Raw genomic sequence first — 20,600 nt, 5'->3', positions numbered from 1 at the left:
CGGTAGTTACGGGTGTCATCATCGTGGTTGCTTGTGAGACAGGAAGAAAAGACAGGCAGTACTACAAGGCCATGCCCGGATGGTGACTGCCCGGGACCTGGGGTGGGGTCCAGCTGAGCGAGGAGGGCGCGGCTGGGCAGCACCGCCTGAGCAGGCACTGTCTCCTTCCCCAGCCGCCATGGTGTGGTCAGTAGGCATGGCCAAGCTGGACCCCTCCTCTCAGGGAGCGCTCCAGCTCCCCTACGACCCAGAGATGGGTGAGTGTGTGTGCAGTGGGGTCGGCCTTGCCACTGGGCCCATGGTACCCAGTCTCAGCTGTGGATATGCAGGCTGGTGGGGGCCTGACCAGCCTCTGCCTCCCTCCCTCCCTCCCTCCTCATGGCAACCTTGATGGATCCAGAGGAAGACTCCTATGACGGCTTTGGGGAGCCTGCATGTCCGGAGGACCTCGAGCCACCCCTGCCTGGCCACCCTGGGGAGGCACTGGAGGAAGAGGAGGAAAGTAAGGTGCCCATGTGCCCACAGTCTGCTTCTACAGGGCAGCGGGCGGCCCCTGGGGTCCTCAGGGTGTGTGCGGAGTTCCTCGAAGGTGCAGGCCCTGGTGAAGACTAGGAGCTGGCTGCGTCCTCCCATGCCCTCCTCCAGGCCCTAGGCGGCGATATCCCTGTGCTGTTGTCACGGCTGTTGTCACGGGTTCCCGTGTGTGATCCTGGGGGTGGCTCTAGTCACTGTGCTGGGGGCTGGGGGAGATTGCGGGTGCCAGGAGAGCAGGGCAGAGCTCTTGCCTGAGTCCTGAGGAGGCGGCTTCAGAGCTGAGCCTGGCTGGAGGGGGGTCTAGGAGGGGGTTCCTCACAGCCCAGTGAGAGGACAAGGCGGGAGCGCAGAGCAGGCTGAGGCAGCCTGAGGCCGGGGGAGCCCAGGGCCTCGTGGCTCAAGAGTGGCTGGGCGGCCACGTCCTCCTGGGACGTGCCCTTGAGTGACCTTCAGGGCATCTCCCCAGTCTCCCTCCTGGGCTGACCATGGGCTGGGGAGAACTGGGTGGCCACTCCCCCACGTAGAGGGTAGGAGGGGAAGGGGAGGCAGGACGTCCAGCTGGGGAGGGGCCCTGAATGCAGCGGCATCCCCAGAGGCTCCAGCCAGAGCCCAGGCCCGCCGTGGGGCCCCCGCCGCGTCACACTCCCCTGTGTCCACGGGTGGAGGGTCTGCAGAAGTCCTGTCATCGTGTGGCATTGTATATCATCGCATGGTGTGCACTCAGCTCTGGAGCCACACTGGCTCTCAGCCCCGTCCACTCCCCACGGCCGTCCACCCCCCCCCCCCGCCCTTTCCACGGCTTCCTCCTCTGTCCCGGCACACAGGGGGCGTGAAGCTGGGTCTGGGAGACTTCATCTTCTACAGCGTGCTGGTGGGCAAGGCGGCAGCCACTGGCAGCGGGGACTGGAACACCACGCTGGCCTGCTTTGTGGCCATCCTCATCGTGAGTGGGGGTCCTTGTCCTGCCTGGTGGGGGGCGGGCAGAGCCCCAGCTCCCGAGCCCAGACGGGCGGTCCTGCCCCGTCCTGCAGGGCCTGTGCCTGACCCTCCTGCTGCTGGCCGTGTTCAAGAAAGCGCTGCCGGCCCTGCCCATCTCCATCGCCTTCGGCCTCATCTTCTACTTCTCCACCGACAACCTGGTGCGCCCCTTCATGGACACGCTGGCCGCGCACCAGCTCTACATCTGACGGGGCCGTGTGGCCAGGCCGGGTGTGCCTGCAGCGCCGCGTATTTGTAGGACTTCTTTCCACAGAAGCGCCAAGGCGAGCGCGGCAGCCGGGGCCAGCCAGGGGCGCGGTGGGAGGGCCTGGAGGAGGACCGGCCTCTGCCTCTGGGGTCCTCAGAGCGGAGGAGACGAGAACGGGCTCCCAGCCAGCAGAGCCCTGCTTGGTTACAGATGTCACTGTCACTTTAGGACTTTGGGAAACCGAGGCCTGCGCTGGTCTCGCCGTTCCCACGGGGAAGCGGCTTCCTCGGGATGTCAATAAATAGATGCCTCTCATGGAGTGTTGGCCGTGTTTCTTGTGGGTTTGGGGCCTTTCCACTCTGGAGAGTGGGGAGGGCTTCTGCCTGCCAGGATGGTGAGAAGCTTGCCTCCTCACGCCCTGCAGCTTAACCTGCAAGTTCCCCGGAGCCAGGCGTGAGGAGTGCAGGCAGGAGGCCTGACGGCTCCCGGCTGGGTGGACGGCTGCGGGCTGACCTCAGTCCCGTGCAGAGGCCAACATGGACGTGCTGCCCGAATGTTGGCGGCCCCTCAGCATGAGCCAGCATGCCAGGGACCCAGGGAGGCTGAGGGAGGGCTGGGGGTGGCCTGGGAGAGCTGGGGAACCCTGGGAGGGTCGGGGGACCCAGGAGGGCTGGGGGGGGTGGGAGGGGGGAGACTGAGGGAGGGTTAGGTTGAGGAAGCGGCTCCCTTTCCTGCCCTGGCATTGCCCTGTGAGTGCTGTTGGTCAGGCTGCCCCTGTCCTCTGCCCTCCGCCCTCCGCCCTCTACATGCATCACCACGGGTCACAGGCTGTGTTTTCAGAAGTACCTCCAGCTGGACTCCCGAGGCACGAGGTCTCCGAGGAGGGTCTCCTGGCGGGGACAGATGTGGATGCCGTGAAGAGCAGCTCTGGGGGTTCCGAGGGAGAGATGGAGCCATGAATTGATTGCAGCAGTTGGAGGAGGTCTCTGTGACCGACCTGACCAGGGGTCTGGAGGTGGAGGCCCCTGTGGGGAGTAATACACTGTCAGCATCGTCCCCAGAGGGGCCCATGAGAGTCCTGTCTACTCCAGGCATGCGTGGACACTGGAGTAGAAGAGCCATGGAGAGAAAAGGAAACACTTGAGGAGCCGAGAGAAGGAAGCCCAGAACACAGGAAAAAGAGTTGAGTTGGGTACTTGTTGTCATCTCAGTTACTGGAGAGGCTAAGGATTATGGCTTGAGGCCAACATGGGCAAAAGAGACACCTCGTCTCAACCAAGCTAAGTGTGGGGATGCATGCCTTCCATGCATATGGTGGCGGGGGAGGGGGGAAGGACTTTGGTCCAAGAAAAAAGTGAGAAATCCTATGCAAAAAAGGGAGCGTGGCTCAAGCAGTGCCTGTCTGACAGCGCGAACACCGCCTTTAAGCCTCAATATCACCCGCCACTCCAGTCCAGTGCCAGTGAGTCATGTCTGCAATCCTAGCTGCTCAGGAGGCCGAGATCAAAGTTTATAGCCAGCCAGGGCAGCTAAATTGTCCTTGAGACTTTTCTTCCAATTAACTGGAGGAAAGCTAGAACTGGAGGTGAGGCAGATTGCCAGCTATGGGCATAAACAGCATCAGAGTATAAGACTGTGTTCAAGTCTCATTGCTGGCACACACACTCACACACATGTGCACGCACACATGTACATATACAGAGAAGCTAATGGTTCAAACTATCTAGAAAGGAGACCTAGTATAGAAACATGTGGCCAGTCAAGGATTTTTAATATTCCCTTCATGTTTACCTCAGATTTGTTTTTGTCAAAAAGAATTGTGCACACATGCTGGGGGCTGGGGGCTCATGCCTGTGATCCTAGCTACTCAGGAGGCTCAGATCAGGATTGAGGTTCAAAGCCAGCCAGGCACAAGAGTCCATGAAAGTCAGTCTCCCCCCCCTCCTCTCACCCTTTCTCTCTTCCTTCCTTCCTTCCTTCCTTCCTTCCTTCCTTCCTTCCTTCCTTCCTTCCTTCCTTCCTTCCTTCCTTCTTGCCTTCATGTCAGTCCTGGGACAAAACTCAGGGCCTGGGCATTGCCTCAATCTTCTTTTGCTCAAATCTAGTGCTCTGCCACTTGAGCCCCAGTGCCACTTCTGCCTTTTTCTGAGTATTCATTGGAGATAAGAGTCACTTTTCTGCCTGGGCTCAGATCTCAGCCTCCTGAGTAGCTAGGATTACAGGAGTGAGCCACCAGCACCTGGTTTCTGGAGGTTTTCCAAAAGCTCAACTTTTTATTTTCATGAGATGCTTTTAACTTGCCCGAGATTTGCTTTCATGGCGGTACTAATCAGGGTTGACCTGTTTGTTCAGGACGGGTGCCATGTTGAACAGTCCCTCCCTTGCACTTCTCTGTAGAGCTCGGGGACAGGCTTCCACACCCAGGAGTTGGGGCCCAGCTCCCTTCTGCCCCCCCTACCACGAGCTCTGTCCCAGGCCAAGGTGGATAAGGCAGAAGAGCACCACTAGAGGTGCTGGAGAGGATGGAGGAGGCCCCCGGGGCAGCTCTTACCCCAGTGTGGGTTAATTCTTACCGCAGTCAGGATTAACTCTCACCAGACTCTACAGCAGTGCCTCCCGGAGTGTGGGCTCAGGGCCATTGTGGCTCAGAAAACACCATAACAACCCAGCACAGCGCCTTTTCATCCATCCCTCTTCACTCCCAGTGTCTCGGGCTCTGCAGAAGCTGAGATGAGAAGGCAGCTTTCCCCGGTTATTGTATGAGGGACACAGAGCCAGCTATGGTGGAAAGAAAGCCCAGCACTCCGCAGGCTGAGGCTAGGCCAGATTATATATTTGGACACCTTGTCTCAAAACAACTACACTAAGCTGAAAACTAAATAAATGCTATTTTCCATTTTTTTGTTTTACAAAGGAGATTTTAATCAAGCTATGTTAACATAAAGTGGTATTCTTGTTTTGTCTGTAGGTGTGCCACCACAGGCTTGCAAGCAGGCCTTTCTGCCTTCACTTGGCTTTTTAGCTCAAGGCCAGTATTCTACCATTTGAGCCATACCTTCACTTGTAGCTTTTTGCTGGTTAATTGGAGATAAGAGTCTCCACAGACTCTGCCTGGTTGGTTTCAAACTGAGAGGCTTGGGTCCTCAGCCTCCTGAGTAGCTAGGAGTACAGATTACAGGCATGAGCCACCTACGGCTATGGAGTTTCGGTTTTTTAAAATTGTTATTATACAGGAGTTATAGTTACATAAGTCAGGTAAGCAGAATATTTCCTTTTGGACAATGTTACTCCTTCCTCCGTTCTTTCCCAGTTTTTCCCCTTTCTTCCTACCCACAAGTTGTGTAGTTCACTTAATGTTTATTATTGTTGTTGTTATTATTATTATTGTCAGTCTTGGAGCTTGAGCTCTGGCCCTGGGCGCTGTCCCTGAGCTCTTCAGCTCAAGGCTACCACCCTCCCCCTGGAGCCACAGTGCCACTTCCGGTTTTCTTGTGGCTAATTGGAGATAAGAGTCTAATGGACTTCAGTGCCTGGGCTGGCTTTGAACTGCGATCCTCAGATCTCAGCCTTCTAAGTAGCTTACGGTGACAGGTGTGAGCCCTGCACCCAGCAATGTTTATTATTTTTTAAGGAATTGGTAGATAATTGTTTTTTGATTTCTGAGTCATAGTTTCTAACTAGGGTAGAGGTTTACAGTCCCAAAGGGCTTCTGACACTGAGAGCCTTGGGGGCTGCCCCGGCCTGGGGCTTCTCCCCAGGAATCCGTCCCCAAGGGCCGCACTGCGCCATCTCACCACAGGGGGCAGCAGATCCCACCACAAGCTTCTGGAGGGCCTCCTAGTCGGCCAGAAGCCTCCTCTCCTGCCAGCCTCTGACGTGGGCATGAGAAAGGCGCCGGGAGACCTCTGTGCCAGAGGCTCAGCAAAGCCTGGCCTTTGGGCCCAAGCCCAGAGTAGAGCCAACCACGGCGCAGAGGTTAGGTTTTGGCTCTGTGTGGTGCTGACCTGTGTGGAGGGCCCAGATTCTCTGCCCACAGCAGCTGTGGAGGCCACAGGCTTCGTCAGCCAGGCAGGGAGAGAGTACCCTGCCTTGGCTGGGGGGTGGCTGAGATTTGTCCTGGGCTCATATAATCAGGAGCCAGGGGATACTAAGAGGTCAGACCTTGGGGCTCCTCCTGGAAGGCCAGCAGGCCACTGGGCCCTGCGCTCAGGAGATGAGTGTTAGTTTGGGGGAAAGAATTAGTTCCCACAAAAGCAGGGTGTTATAAGAGAGCCAGGCAGTCCCGCCCTGCTCCCTGTGTTATCCCGTGAGCGGTGTTGAGGATCCTCTGCCTTGTGATGAGCGATGGGCTAGCTACTCTAAATTAGAACTGAACGAACCTTTCTTTATAAAGTACTCGGGCTCAGGCATCTTGTTTCAGCAACAAAGATAGGCTAGTGCTCTACCACTTGATCCACAGCACCACTCTGGCTTTTTTGAGTAGTTTATTGGAGATAAGAGTCTTTCCCAGACTTTTCTGCCAATGCTGGCTTCAGATTTCACCCTCCTGCATAGTCACTTAATTTTGTATTTAATTGTGGAGCTATTTTCCTCTTAGCCACATTTTCAGTGATTTGCAACTCAGAACCATATTTGGTCTGTCTGCTGTCCTTCCTTTAGTGTTACACCATGGAACCAGGCATGCCTAACTCCTCCAGATACCCTGGGATCCGCATCCTCATTTTTGGTGTAGAATCAGACTTTCCCCAGCTCCCCGGTGATTGACCTTTCTGTCACTTTCACCTTACCGATTCCCTGGCTGTGAGAGTGAGGGCTAATGTGCTGCGTCTTAAGTCACAGGACTGTCACCTTGGCAAGGATTTAGTGGAAACTGTATTTGAATTTTAGTAGATTGACAAAAACATCATTGGTGACCATGGCTGTCTGGCATGTAGGGAAGCAGGGTCTGCTGATGACACATTGTTCCCAACCTAGAGGAGCTTAAATGACTTGAGTTTGGCAGAAGAAATACTAGAGAAATAATCTGTTAAACAATTTGAAGTTTAGGAGACAATCCAGAAGAAATGGAGAGAGGAGGAGAGAAAGGAAATGAGGAAGAAGCTGGACCGTCTGGGAGAGGAGTCGGCCGATAAGAAGTCCTACCAGGCCCAGGATGGGACTTCAAGGCAAGTAACTCCTAACCTGAAGGGGCAGGCGTGGCACAGATGAGGAGCCTCAGAGCTCTCCAGATGGTCCACACACAGAATCAGCTCTCCAGATGATCCACACACAGACCCAGCTCTCCAGATGGTCCACACACAGACCCAGCTCTCCAGATGATCCACACACAGACCCAGCTCTCCAGATGATCCACACACAGACCCAGCTCTCCAGATGGTCCACACACAGACCCGGCTCTCCAGATGATCCACACACAGAACCGGCTCTCCAGGTGGTCCACACACAGACCCGGCTCTCCAGATGATCCACACACAGACAGAGCTCTCCAGATGATCCACACACAGAACCAGCTCTCCAGGTGATCCACACACAGACAGAGCTCTCCAGATGATCCACACACAGACTCAGCTCTCCAGATAGTCCACACACAGACCCAGCTCTCCAGATGATCCACACATAGACTCAGCTCTCCAGATGGTCCACACACAGACAGAGCTCTCCAGGTGATCCACACACAGAACCAGCTCTCCAGATGGTCCACACACAGACAGAGCTCTCCAGATGAACCACACACAGACTCAGCTCTCCAGATGATCCACACACAGACAGAGCTCTCCAGATAGTCCACACACAGACCCAGCTCTCCAGGTGATCCACACACAGACTCAGCTCTCCAGATGGTCCACACACAGACTCAGCTCTCCAGATGATCCACACACAGACTCAGCTCTCCAGATGATCCACACACAGACAGAGCTCTCCAGATGATCCACACACAGACCCAGCTCTCCAGATGATCCACACACAGACAGAACTCTCCAGATGATCCACACACAGACTCAGCTCTCCAGATGGTCCACACACAGAGCTCTCCAGATGGCCCACACACAGACCCAGCTCTCCAGATGGTCCACTCACAGCCCCAGCTCTCCAGAGGGTCCACACACAGACCCAGCTCTCCAGGTGGTCCACACACAGACCCAGCTCTCCAGATGGCCCACACACAGACCCAGCTCTCCAGATGATCCACACACAGACTCAGCTCTCCAGGTGGTCCACACACAGACTCAGCTCTTCAGGTGGTCCACACACAGACCCAGCTCTCCAGATGGTCCACACACAGACTCAGCTGTCCAGATGATCCACACACACACAGAGCTCTCCAGATGATCCACACACAGAACCAGCTCTCCAGGTGATCCACACACAGACTCAGCTCTCCAGGTGGTCCACACACAGACTCAGCTCTCCAGGTGGTCCACACACAGACCCAGCTCTCCAGATCGTCCACACACAGACTCAGCTCTCCAGATGGTCCACACACAGACCCAGCTCTCCAGATGATCCACACACAGACAGAGCTCTCCAGATGATCCACACACAGACCCAGCTCTCCAGATGGTCCACACACAGACAGAGCTCTCCAGATGATCCACACACAGACTCAGCTCTCCAGATGATCCACACACAGACAGAGCTCTCCAGATGATCCACACACAGACCCAGCTCTCCAGATGATCCACACACAGAACCAGCTCTCCAGATGATCCACACACAGACTCAGCTCTCCAGATGGTCCACACACAGACAGAGCTCTCCAGATGGCCCACACACAGACCCAGCTCTCCAGATGGTCCACTCACAGCCCCAGCTCTCCAGAGGGTCCACACACAGACCCAGCTCTCCAGGTGGTCCACACACAGACCCAGCTCTCCAGATGGCCCACACACAGACCCAGCTCTCCAGATGATCCACACACAGACTCAGCTCTCCAGGTGGTCCACACACAGACTCAGCTCTTCAGGTGGTCCACACACAGACCCAGCTCTCCAGGTGGTCCACACACAGACTCAGCTGTCCAGATGATCCACACACACACAGAGCTCTCCAGATGATCCACACACAGAACCAGCTCTCCAGGTGATCCACACACAGACTCAGCTCTCCAGGTGGTCCACACACAGACTCAGCTCTCCAGGTGGTCCACACACAGACCCAGCTCTCCAGATGGTCCACACACAGACTCAGCTGTCCAGATGATCCACACACACACAGAGCTCTCCAGATGATCCACACACAGAACCAGCTCTCCAGGTGATCCACACATAGACCCAGCTCTCCAGATGGTCCACACACAGACAGAGCTCTCCAGGTGATCCACACACAGACCCAGCTCTCCAGATCGTCCACACACAGACTCAGCTCTCCAGATGGTCCACACACAGACCCAGCTCTCCAGATGATCCACACACAGACAGAGCTCTCCAGATGATCCACACACAGACCCAGCTCTCCAGATGGTCCACACACAGACCCAGCTCTCCAGATGATCCACACATAGACCCAGCTCTCCAGATGGTCCACACACAGACCCAGCTCTCCAGATGGTCCACACACAGACCCAGCTCTCCAGATGATCCACACACAGACTCAGCTCTCCAGATGGTCCACACACAGACCCAGCTCTCCAGATGGTCCACACACAGACTCAGCTCTCCAGATGGTCCACACACAGACTCAGCTCTCCAGATGGTCCACACACAGACCCAGCTCTCCAGATGGTCCACACACAGACAGAGCTCTCCAGATGGTCCACACACAGACAGAGCTCTCCAGATGATCCACACACAGACAGAGCTCTCCAGATGATCCACACACAGACCCAGCTCCCAAGATGATGCACACATAGACAGAGCTCTCCAGATGGTCCACACACAGACAGAGCTCTCCAGATGATCCACACACAGACTCAGCTCTCCAGATGGTCCACACACAGACCCAGCTCTCCAGGTGGTCCACATACAGACCCAGCTCTCCAGATGATCCACACACAGACTCAGCTCTCCAGATGGTCCACACACAGACCCAGCTCTCCAGATGATCCACACAGACTCAGCTCTCCAGATGGTCCACACACAGACACAGCTCTCCAGATGATCCACACACAGACCCAGCTCTCCAGATGATCCACACACAGACCCAGCTCTCCAGATGGTCCAAACATAGACAGAGCTCTCCAGATGATCCACACACAGACCCAGCTCTCCAGATGGTCCAAACACAGACCCAGCTCTCCAGATGATCCACACACAGACCCAGCTCTCCAGATGGTCCAAACACAGACAGAGCTCTCCAGATGATCCACACATAGACCCGGCTCTCCAGATGGTCCACACACAGACCCAGCTCTCCAGGTGGTCCACACACAGACCCAGCTCTCCAGGTGGTCCACACATAGACCCAGCTCTCCAGATGGTCCACACACAGACTCAGCTCTCCAGATGATCCACACACAGCCTCAGCTCTCCAGGTGGTCCACACACAGACCCAGCTCTCCAGATGGTCCACACACAGACCCAGCTCTCCAGATGGTCCACACACAGACTCAGCTCTCCAGATGGTCCACACACAGACACAGCTCTCCAGATGATCCACACACAGACCCGGCTCTCCAGATGATCCACACACAGACCCGGCTCTCCAGATGGTCCACACACAGACTCAGCTCTCCAGATGGTCCACACACAGACTCAGCTCTCCAGATGGTCCACACACAGACAGATCTCTCCAGATGATCCACACACAGACAGAGCTCTCCAGATGGTCCACACACAGACTCAGCTCTCCAGATGATCCACACACAGAACCAGCTCTCCAGATGATCCACACACAGAACCAGCTCTCCAGATGATCCACACACAGACAGAGCTCTCCAGATGATCCAAACACAGACAGAGCTCTCCAGATGATCCACACATAGACCCGGCTCTCCAGATGGTGCACACACAGACCCAGCTCTCCAGATGGTCCACACACAGACCCAGCTCTCCAAGTGGTCCACACATAGACCCAGCTCTCCAGATGGTCCACACACAGACTCAGCTCTCCAGATGATCCACACACAGACTCAGCTCTCCAGATGGTCCACACACAGACCCAGCTCTCCAGGTGGTCCACACACAGACCCAGCTCTCCAGATGATCCACACACAGACTCAGCTCTCCAGGTGGTCCACACACAGACCCAGCTCTCCAGATGATCCACACACAGACTCAGCTCTCCAGATGGTCCACACACAGAACCAGCTCTCCAGATGATCCACACACAGACCCAGCTCTCCAGGTGGTCCACACACAGACTCAGCTCTCCAGGTGATCCACACACAGACCCAGCTCTCCAGATGGTCCACACACAGTCACAGCTCTCCAGATGATCCACACACAGACCTAGCTCTCCAGATGGTCCACACACAGACCCGGCTCTCCAGATGGTCCACACACAGACAGAGCTCTCCATATGGTCCACACACAGACTCAGCTCTCCAGATGGTCCACACACAGACAGAGCTCTCCAGATGATCCACACACAGACAGAGCTCTCCAGATTATCCACACACAGACTCAGCTCTCCAGATGATCCACACACAGACCCAGCTCTCCAGATGATCCACACACAGAACCAGCTCTCCAGATGATCCACACACAGACAGAGCTCTCCAGATGGTCCACACACAGACACAGCTCTCCAGATGATCCACACATAGACCCAGCTCTCCAGGTGGTCCACACACAGACAGAGCTCTCCAGATGATCCACACATAGACCCAGCTCTCCTGGTGGTCCACACACAGACTCAGCTCTCCAGGTGGCTCCCACACAGCCCCGGCAGTTTTGAGCTCACAGACAGACAGCCGTATAGTGTGTCAGTTTTGATCACTGTGACAAATACCTGAGAGAATGGAGAAGGGATTGTGACTCATGATCAGAGGTTTCCAGGCCATGACCGGCTGGCCCATCCTTTCCTGTGGACCTGTCCAGAGGTTGAGCAGAGCTTCAGGGCCGCAGGTGTGAGTGCAAGAGGAGGCTGCTCTCCTTATGGCGGCCCGGAAGCAGAGAGTGCCTGCAGGAGCAGGCTTCCTCCTTATCCATTCAGTCTCTTTCCAATTAAATAGCCTGGAAGTACCTCACAGACACCCAGAAGTCTGCTTTATTAAACTTCTGCCTGTCTCTTCCTCCTTTCCCCATCCCCCCTCTTGTCAGTCATGGTTCTTGAACTCTGGGCCTTGGCGCTGTCACACCTGAGCTCTTCAGCTCAAGGCTAATGCTCTACCACTTGAGCTACAGCACCTCTTCTGGTTTTCTGGTAGTCTGTTCAAGTTAAGTGTCTCACGGACTTTAGTGCTGGGGCTGGCTTTGAACTGCGATCCTCAGATCTCAGCCTCCTGAGGAGCTAGGATTACAGGCGTGAGCCATTGGTACTTGGCTCTAGGTGTCTCTTAATTTTGTCAGCCTGACAAACCAAAATTAGCCCTCTCTGAGCCTCCTCCTACGCAGTTCCCTGTGGGAATTGACTACGCTTTTGAGTGGACTTTAGACTTTCACTGGTTATGGAATAGATCTCTCACTTCTTTTTTTTTCCTGATTGGTTGTTAGGCTTAAACTCAGGGCCTGGTCACTGCCCTGAGTAGTTTTGCTCAAGATTAGCACTCTATCACTTGAGCTCCAGCGCTATGTCCAGTTTTCAAAGGTAGTTGTGGAACTCTCCTCCCTGGGCTGGCTTCCAACCGTGATCCTCAGATCCCAGCCCCCTGAATAGCTAGGATTACAGGAGCGAGCCACCAGTGCCAGGCTGGAATAGGTCTTTTCTTTTTTGAGAGAAAAAGGGTACTGGGATTTGAGCTCAGGGTCTCTCTACAAGTTTTTACTTTTTTTCCCCCCGAAATGGTCTTACATTTTGCCCACTGGCTACAAACTAAGCATGCAATCCTTCTCTTTCCTGAGTAGCTCAGGGTAGAAGGTGAACCAATTTTATTTAGAAAAGCTCCAGTTGGCATCACATAGCCATGGCATAAAATTAGGAGTGAGGTGGGCAGGTCAAAGTACTGGCTTCTTAAAATAAGGCTCAGAGAAGTTACGCAATGAGTGTGGGGACGCTGGTGTAAGGACAAAGCTCTGGGCTGTCCCCAGGTGTCTCTGGGACCCCAAGGGCTCCGCTCCTTCCTGTACAGCTCCTGCAGGAAGTAAGTTGGAGTGAGGGTGCAATTGATGCCATCTTGGAAACAGATTCCCCCCAGTAAGGGGATCATGTGAAAAATAAGTTCACAACAAGCTTATCAGTTGCCATAAAGATACCACCTGATATTTATATGGACAGTATATGAGTCATTCATCTGCTATCAGGTTTTCTTTGTTTCTACCCAAGATTTTACCCCCAAAAGAGCAGAATGAATTGAAGGCAGGAGCCACTGGAGCAGCAGGCAGCAGACAGGGCAGCCTGGTAGCAGAATCTGCCTCCCCCTCCCCTCCCCTCCCCTCCCCTCCCCCCTCCCCTCTCCTCCAGAAGAGGAGAGCACCCCTGTGTGGACTGACAGGGGCAGGTGGCCCTTCCCCTCCCTTCCCCTCCCCTCCCTCCCCTCCTCTCCCCTCCCCTCCCCTTCAGAAGAGGACAGCACTCCTGTGTGGACTGACAGGGGCAGGCGGTTTTTCCAGCAGGCAAACCCTGAGATAAAGAGTCATAAATAGACCGGGAGCCTGATCCCGAGCCAGGTTCGGTGTCCTTGGGTTAGAAGGGCTCACAGGCCTGGTCCCAGATGGGGACTGAGGGTACAGAGCAGCTGCTATGGAAATTTCCATGAGCTTCCACCCCCCCCCCCCCGGGGAAGCTCTGGGAGTCCCCGTGGCACAAGAAGGGCTTGGCTTGTGGAAGAGGCAGGGACGTGGACCTTGCTCTGGGGGTCTGGCCCCAGAGAAACGTCCTGCACTGCATGCCAAGGACACAAGCAGACAAACAGGTTGCAAAACCTTAAACCAACGTTGTAAATAAGGTCAAGGCATGCAGCCACTCTTTAGCTCTGCTCTCCACCTCCTGACCAGATCGCTCCCCCCCCCCCCCCAAGGAAACACTGGAGGTGAAAACCTCACCTCCAAACCAATCCTCAGCCTGTCTCTCTACTCATCAAGGCACTGCACACAGGACGTTCATGTTTAAAGAAACAAATGTTTACCGCACAGTACACACAATGTATTATCCCTGGAATATGCTTAGGAATTCCGGCTAAAATCACACACTAATGCTCAGCGCACAAAGCGATGAAGAATGATCACAGAGGAGAGCCCGGGGGTGTCAGTCCATCCTGTGTGCCATCTGGACCCACTCCAGCACTGCCAGAACCATTAGGGGAAATTCCAGTGCCATGTCTTATCCATTGTCACCACAAGCGTGAAAGTGTGCTTGAAATCAGATGTGAGGGTTCAGGTCTTAGGAACATGCGTGCATGCACACGGGTATGGGCGTGCAACTATGCATGTACGGATACGTGTGCACGCCTGCAGGTGTGAACAGGGGTGCACTCATGCATAGAGGTGCAACTGCGCGTATGGGTGACACTGTGCGTGGCCATCCGAAGCGCTCTTTGGGGAAGATGGGGGACTGAGGGAGGACGACGTGGGCACTGCAGGCTGCATGGGCCCTGGGCGTGTGGGTGGAGCGTGGCAGCTCTCCACTTCTCCTTCCTGAGCCATGCTCAGCCAGTGGTTTTCCCCTAATGAGTCAACGTGGGATAGAAACCCACGATGAGTTGGGGTGGTGTCAGAGGCATGGAAAGGGGCGTGAGGACTTTGGGAAGAATGAAATTGTGTGTGTGTGTGTGTGTGTGTGTGTGTGTGTGTGGTGTTTATTCACGGCCTTGCCATGCTAGGCAAGGGCTGTGCCTCTGGGCCCCATTTTCTAGACACGATACTGTCACTGGTTATCCTTGCATTTTACTGGATGTAGAGAGTGTCCTTGGTTAAACGCTGAAGTATTAAGGTGGTGGTGATGCATTTTGGCTTCATCCTTGTGCGACTGTGTTTTGGAACCAGCTAACGTGCAGGGCAGCTGTGTGTGGCCCAGGCCGAGGGGACAGGGGCCCGGCCCAGGTCCAGTAAAGAGGCTGGACTACGCCTATTCTTCTGTGGGGAGCAGAGCTTGAGCTATAACATGATTAATCAGCTCTAATTGGGCAGCCTGCTAATTACAGGAATTAGTCTTGCCTGGGTTCCACGGGGCAGGGAATCCTTCAAGTCAGTGTGGCCGTGGGAGACTGCGGCTGACTCACACTGTGGGGTGGGGGGCGCTGGGCTCCCGGCGGCCCCCGCGCTCGTCTCGCTTTTCTCCCTTGAGAATTCAGGATGTGACTGTCAGGCCGAGCACAGGCCGAGGCGGGCTCTGCCCACAGCCCTGCCGTCATGACGCCATGAGCACCGCGGAGGCAAGACAAAGAACGGGAAGTGTGCAGGGGGAAGCTGGAGAGGGAGACAGGGTTCACTCGTGGAACCCCCAGGAGAAGGGGACGGACGTCCCAGTACTGACTGAGAACATCAAGCCATCTTAGTAGATGAGACAGGCTGGGCAGCGGGCACCACGTGTCTGCTGGAATAAAGTGTAAGTGCAGGAGTATGTCTGCCCAACATAAAAATGGGCAAGGGCCTTGAGCCATGGTTGTGCTGGTGTGGGGGCGAAGCCGTGCGGATTCCGACCGGGAACAGGCAGGAGATGATGCAGTTGGGAGACCTTCTGGTGAACTTTTTGAGTCAGGGTCATTGGATTTGCCAGGCTGGTCTTGAACTTGTAGTCCTCCTGCCCCCACTTCCTGGATGCTGGAATGAGAGGCTTGCACCAGTATGTGTGGCCATAGCACATTTAAAAAACAGATGAATAATGAACTGTGTGCTTTTCCTGGTGAAATGTTAGAGGTGAGCTTTTAAAAATTTTTAATAGGGAGAGTTTTAGGCAAGGTGGAGGCCATTTACTACCTTGATTTGTTAAGGAGTTATGAGAAGCTGGCATATTTAAGCAGGAGTAGAATCGGGTCTGTCTGTTTAGAGGGGCTGTGGAGAGCCCCGTTCCTCACACCAGCTCAACGAATGCAAACCTGGAATTGTAGAATTCTTCCTTCCTTCTATTCGGTGGCTAGAAGAATTATTACGAGATGGATCTGAGAAGATAGCCTCTCTGTGTACCCCGGCCCTGACCCGTGGCATGCTAGGCAGGGTGGGAGAGGCGGAGCCCTCTGGAGCCAGCATAGACTCTACGGGCCTTTCCTGCTTGGGAAAGACCCCTCCTGTGGCAGTGGCCTTACCATGGTGCAGCCGGGACTGGGTTTTATTCTAAGCCATATGGCAGTCACTGAAGAGCCCGAGAGCCAGAGAATGTGGACATTAAGCCCAGCAAGGCAGCGCTGAGCAGGAGCACTACACTTCTAAGGTGCCCTTGGGACCGTTCTGCCAGCGCCTCAAGTGGGAGATAAAGCTCTTCTCCTTTACGATCCAGCCTTCAGCAGAAGAGGTTGCAACTTGACTAACAAGTGTTATCTAATACTATAACATTTAGAAATAAGATGAAATTATAAACTTTTACTGTATTATGCAAAATGTGCAAATCTCACAGACCTTGGTTTTGTGGCTCAGTCTTGCCCAGAAAATGGAAAGCACTTTTTTTTTTTTTTTTTTTTTTTTTGCCAGTCCTGGGCTTGAGCTCAGGGCCTGAGCACTGTCCTTGGGTTTTCTCAAGGCTACAGCTCTACCACTTGAGCCTCAGTACCACTTCCAGCTTTTTTTTCTATGTATGTGGTACCGAGGAATCGAACCCGGGTCTTCATGCATGCTAGGCAAGCACTTTAACCACTAGGCCAAACTCCCGGCCCAGCACTTTTTTTTTTTATGCTAGTTAATGAGTTAGATGAAATGATAGAAAATGATGGTCCTTTTAAATCAGATTTACAAGTTATTTTCAATATATGTGTGGTTATTGGTATAATACTTTGTGGAATACATGATACGCACTCCACTGTTGTAATTATAGTAACAGTAAGTCAGACTGTCACTTTATTTTTTATATTTGTTGATCATGGGCCTTGAATTCTGGGCCTGGGCGCTGTCCCTGAGCTCTTCAGCTCAAGGCTAGTGCTCTGCCACTTTGAGTCACAGCACCACTTCTGACTTTCTGGTGGTTCCCTGGAGGTAAGAGTCTTGCGGACTTCGGTGTCCAGGCTGGCTTTAAATCATGATCCTCAGATCTCAGCCTCCTGAGTAACTAGGATTGCAGGCGTGGGCCACTGGCACTAGATTGTCACTTTAATGTACACCTGTGTGACTTTAGTGATGCTGTCTCTAATGCATCTGTGTATTTACTCACTTACCCACTTCATGGTGGTTAGCGATACAGAGAGGAAACAGGCACAGAGAGCGTGGACAGTTCCAGACCACAGTTAGAAACAGTCAGAGCTGGCATTCTAGCTGCACTGCTGGCTCTGCCGTCCATATTCTGACCATTTCTTTGGTGTGTGTCGCTACTGGAGCTTGAACTTGGGGCCTTGTGCTCCTCCACTGGAGACACATTTCGTTCCCTGTCTTTTTCACTACTCACTGCAGTGGCAGTTCCAGATGCTGGGTCTTCTGGTGGTGCCCGAAGACCCAGAGTGCTCAAGGATGTGCCATTCAGATACTGACCAGACAAGACACAGCAGGTAGTACAGATGTACTAGGAGGAAAAATATAAAGCAAAGACTGTCTGCAATCTCAGCTACTCATGAGACAGAGAATAGGAGGATTGAAGCTCAGGCCAGCCTGGCACGAAGTCGGTACAATTCCCCATCTCAGCTAAGATGGGTGTGGACGCACATCTACCGTCCTGGCTACAGACCCAGTGACTGGAAGGCATAGCTGGAGAACTGCAGGCCTGATCTGGCCAGGGGAAAACCGCATGGCCTTTTCCATTCAGTAATGACAGCAGGTGGTAGAGTGCTTGCCTGGCAAGCACAAGGCTTTGAAACTCCAGAATGCCAAAAGGAAGAATAAAGCAAGATGAGGCGTGAACCCTGTGAGAGGGGAGCCAGGCTCAGGTTGGCTCCAGGGCGGGGTGAGGGTCAGAGGAACACAGCCTAAGATACAAGAGCTGAGCTGAGACTTGCCAAAGCAAGTGGACGCCATGCCGAGTGGGGTGGGCTTAGCAACCACACCTGCCTCTTGCTTTCAACAAGCAACAAAGGAGCACTGTGGGAACCGGGCAAACACCAGGGCCAGCTGGCTGCCCAAGGACACGGTACAGGTAAGCACAGGTGAGAAATGATGCCAGCCTGGCCTGGCGCACCCCAGGTACAGTCGGCTGATTCAGCAGGTGTTTTCAAGATGGAAGAATTTGCACCGTCTTCATTTTGCGACTGATGTGAGGTAGATAGAAACAGAGGAGGTGTGGAAGGAGTGGTGGTTCTTAGAGGGAGAAGGGGAGGTAGCACTCAGGGACAAGGCGGAACACTAAGGCACAGAGGTAGGAGGATGTCGGCAAACATGGCAGAATAACCACCTCAGCAAATTGTGTTCTCCCAGAAGCCACGGGGAACCTGGTGAGAACAGCCCTGCCACCCACCAGGGCTTGCAGCAAGCTCGGAGTGCTGCAAGGTGGAGGCTTCAGCAGGTTCCACTGCAACCGCTCCCCGCGTGCCCGCTGTGGGGAGACCAGGGGAAACTGAGGTCTGTATTCCTGGTGGAGGCTGTCTGCCACCGGAGCCTTGTCAACTGTGAATTATCTTTGCCTGTTTGCCCGTCTGATGGCTCCCTGGAAAACACTTGCTTGCAAAGCTTTCTGTACTGGATCTATTGTGGAAAACCTTTCCCCCAGAGGACATTTGTCAAAAAGCAAACAATAACAGCAACTGTGGACATGCAATGGCTTAGGGTAGTGGATTACAGGCTGGGTAAACTAGATGAAGCAAAACGCGGGAACGGAGCTGCCAGGCAAAGAGATGTCTTCACATCCCTCCACTCTAGAGGGCCGGGCCGTGCTCAGGGCAGAGCAGAGAAGGCATTGGTCTTCACCTTCCAGTGACCTGGAGACTGGCAAGCAGGAAATTAGGTTAAAGCAGCAAGCACCCACAGCCCCTTGGCAGACTAGATTCTGCACTTAGCTGATTAGCACCTGAAGCCAGTAGGATTCAGTGGTCCCAGACAGCAAGGAAAACACATGCTTTACATATTGATTTAGAGAAGTCGTTAAACAAAGAATAATATCCATAAGACGAAGCAACAACGACAGGGCTGGGCAAAAGCAGAAACTGATGACCAAGGATGCCACACTGTCATTTTCAATACCCACTTTTCAACAGCAGCAGTAGCAGCAAAGGCAGAGGAAAGTATGACCCCCGCACAGGGCAAGGAGGGATGGAATCACTGGACCTGCCAGACACGACTTCAGACCACGAATTTCAAATGTATTCTCAGAAGCCGGGAGCGTGGCCGGTGGTAGAGTGCTGGGCTAGCGAGCAGGAAGCCCTGGGCTCGACTCCTCAGTGCCACATTGGCAGATAAAAGCCGGAAGTGGTGCTGTGGCTCAAGTGGGAGAGCGCTGGCCTTGAGGACGTCCAGGGACATGGACGCGCAGTGCTCCGAGCAATCAGGATGGTTAAGGGTGAACCACTGCTTCCTGCCGCTGGGGTTTTAAAAATAATTTATTTTCTCTTGTTGTTTGTTTTTTTTTAACATACAAAACAAAATTATAAGCCAGGGCTAATAGGTACATAAATAACCTCGCCCACACCTCTAACCACGCCCACACCTCTAACCACACCCACACACCGTCCACGGCCCCGCCCACACCTCTAACCACGCCCACACCTCTAAACCACGCCCACACCTCTAACCACACCCACACCCCATCCACACCTCTAACCACGCCCACACCTCCACCCACACCCAGTCCACGACCACGCCCACACCTCTAACCACACCCACGCTTCTAAACCACGCCCACACATCTAACCACACCCACACCTCTAACCACACCCACGCTTCTAAGCCACGCCCACACCTCTAACCACACCCACACCTCTAACCACGCCCACACTTCTAACCACACCCACACCTCTAACCACGCCCACACCCCTAAACCACGCCCACACCTCTAACCACACCCACACCCCGTCCACGGCCACGCCCACACCCGTAACCACACCCACACTTCTAAACCACGCCCACACCTGTAACCACACCCACACCTCTAACCACACACACCTCTAACCACACCCACACCTCTAAACCTCGCCCACACCTGTAACCACGCCCACACCTATAAACCACGCCCACACCTCTAACCACACCCACTTGGCCCACACCCAAATCCCCGTCCACGCCCACATCCCCATCCTCAGCCCTGCCGACCAGCAGCACGGTTAACCTTCCCTGCCATGGGGTGCCTGGCCTCCATGTCCGCATGTCGTGTCGCTCCTGGGCCACAAAGTGACCTCGAGGAGCTGGGAGAAAAGCTCACTAGGGCTGGGGAGGCTCCTCTCCCGGCTCCCCTCCCGGGTCCCGCTGCTCCCCCTCCTCCCCTCCCGCGTCCCGCTCCTCCCCAGACCCCTGGGGAGACCTCCTTCCCCACCCCCGTCCTCTCCGGGCTCCTCTCCAGGCAGCTTAGAGGGTGAAACCGCTCCCCCCCCCCCCCCCCCCCGCCCCGCAGTCTGCGAGGAGGTGACACTTGCACGTGGCTAGACACGAGGGTCCCTGGCGAGGGCCTGTCCCCCGTGCGCATGCGCGGGCCAAGGCCGAGTGTTTTCCCAGCCCCCGGGAAAAGGCAGGAGCCACCTGCGGAGCAGAGCGGCCTCCCATTGGCTGTTGCCACTGGCTCCTCGGTTCCCATTGGCTGCAGGATGAGCGCACGAGCCGCGCACGCTCCCCCGCCTCCTGCCGCG

The 20,600-nt window shown here is 54.6% G+C and overlaps 1 protein-coding gene across 6 annotated transcripts in view; it reads left to right on the top strand.

The window, feature by feature from the left end:
- Psen2 (presenilin 2) overlaps window positions 1–2,028 on the top strand; it is a 37,048-nt gene extending 35,020 nt beyond the window's left edge. For all 6 annotated transcript variants that reach the window (XM_090341555.1, XM_090341554.1, XM_090341556.1 and 3 more), the window contains 4 exons: window positions 174–257; window positions 401–502; window positions 1,359–1,477; window positions 1,566–2,028. In XM_090341555.1, coding sequence (XP_090197681.1) covers window positions 174–257; window positions 401–502; window positions 1,359–1,477; window positions 1,566–1,721 — 461 coding nt within the window. In that variant the 3' untranslated portion in view covers window positions 1,722–2,028. The remainder of the gene's footprint in view (window positions 1–173; window positions 258–400; window positions 503–1,358; window positions 1,478–1,565) is intronic.
- Window positions 2,029–20,600: the final 18,572 nt, after the last annotated feature.

The sequence above is a fragment of the Megascapheus bottae genome, chromosome 10 (genome assembly GCF_031878675.1).
Source record: "Megascapheus bottae isolate mThoBot1 chromosome 10, mThoBot2.hap1, whole genome shotgun sequence".
Classification (NCBI taxonomy): Eukaryota; Metazoa; Chordata; class Mammalia; order Rodentia; family Geomyidae; genus Megascapheus; species Megascapheus bottae.
This window is presented reverse-complemented; position numbering and strand designations above follow the sequence as displayed.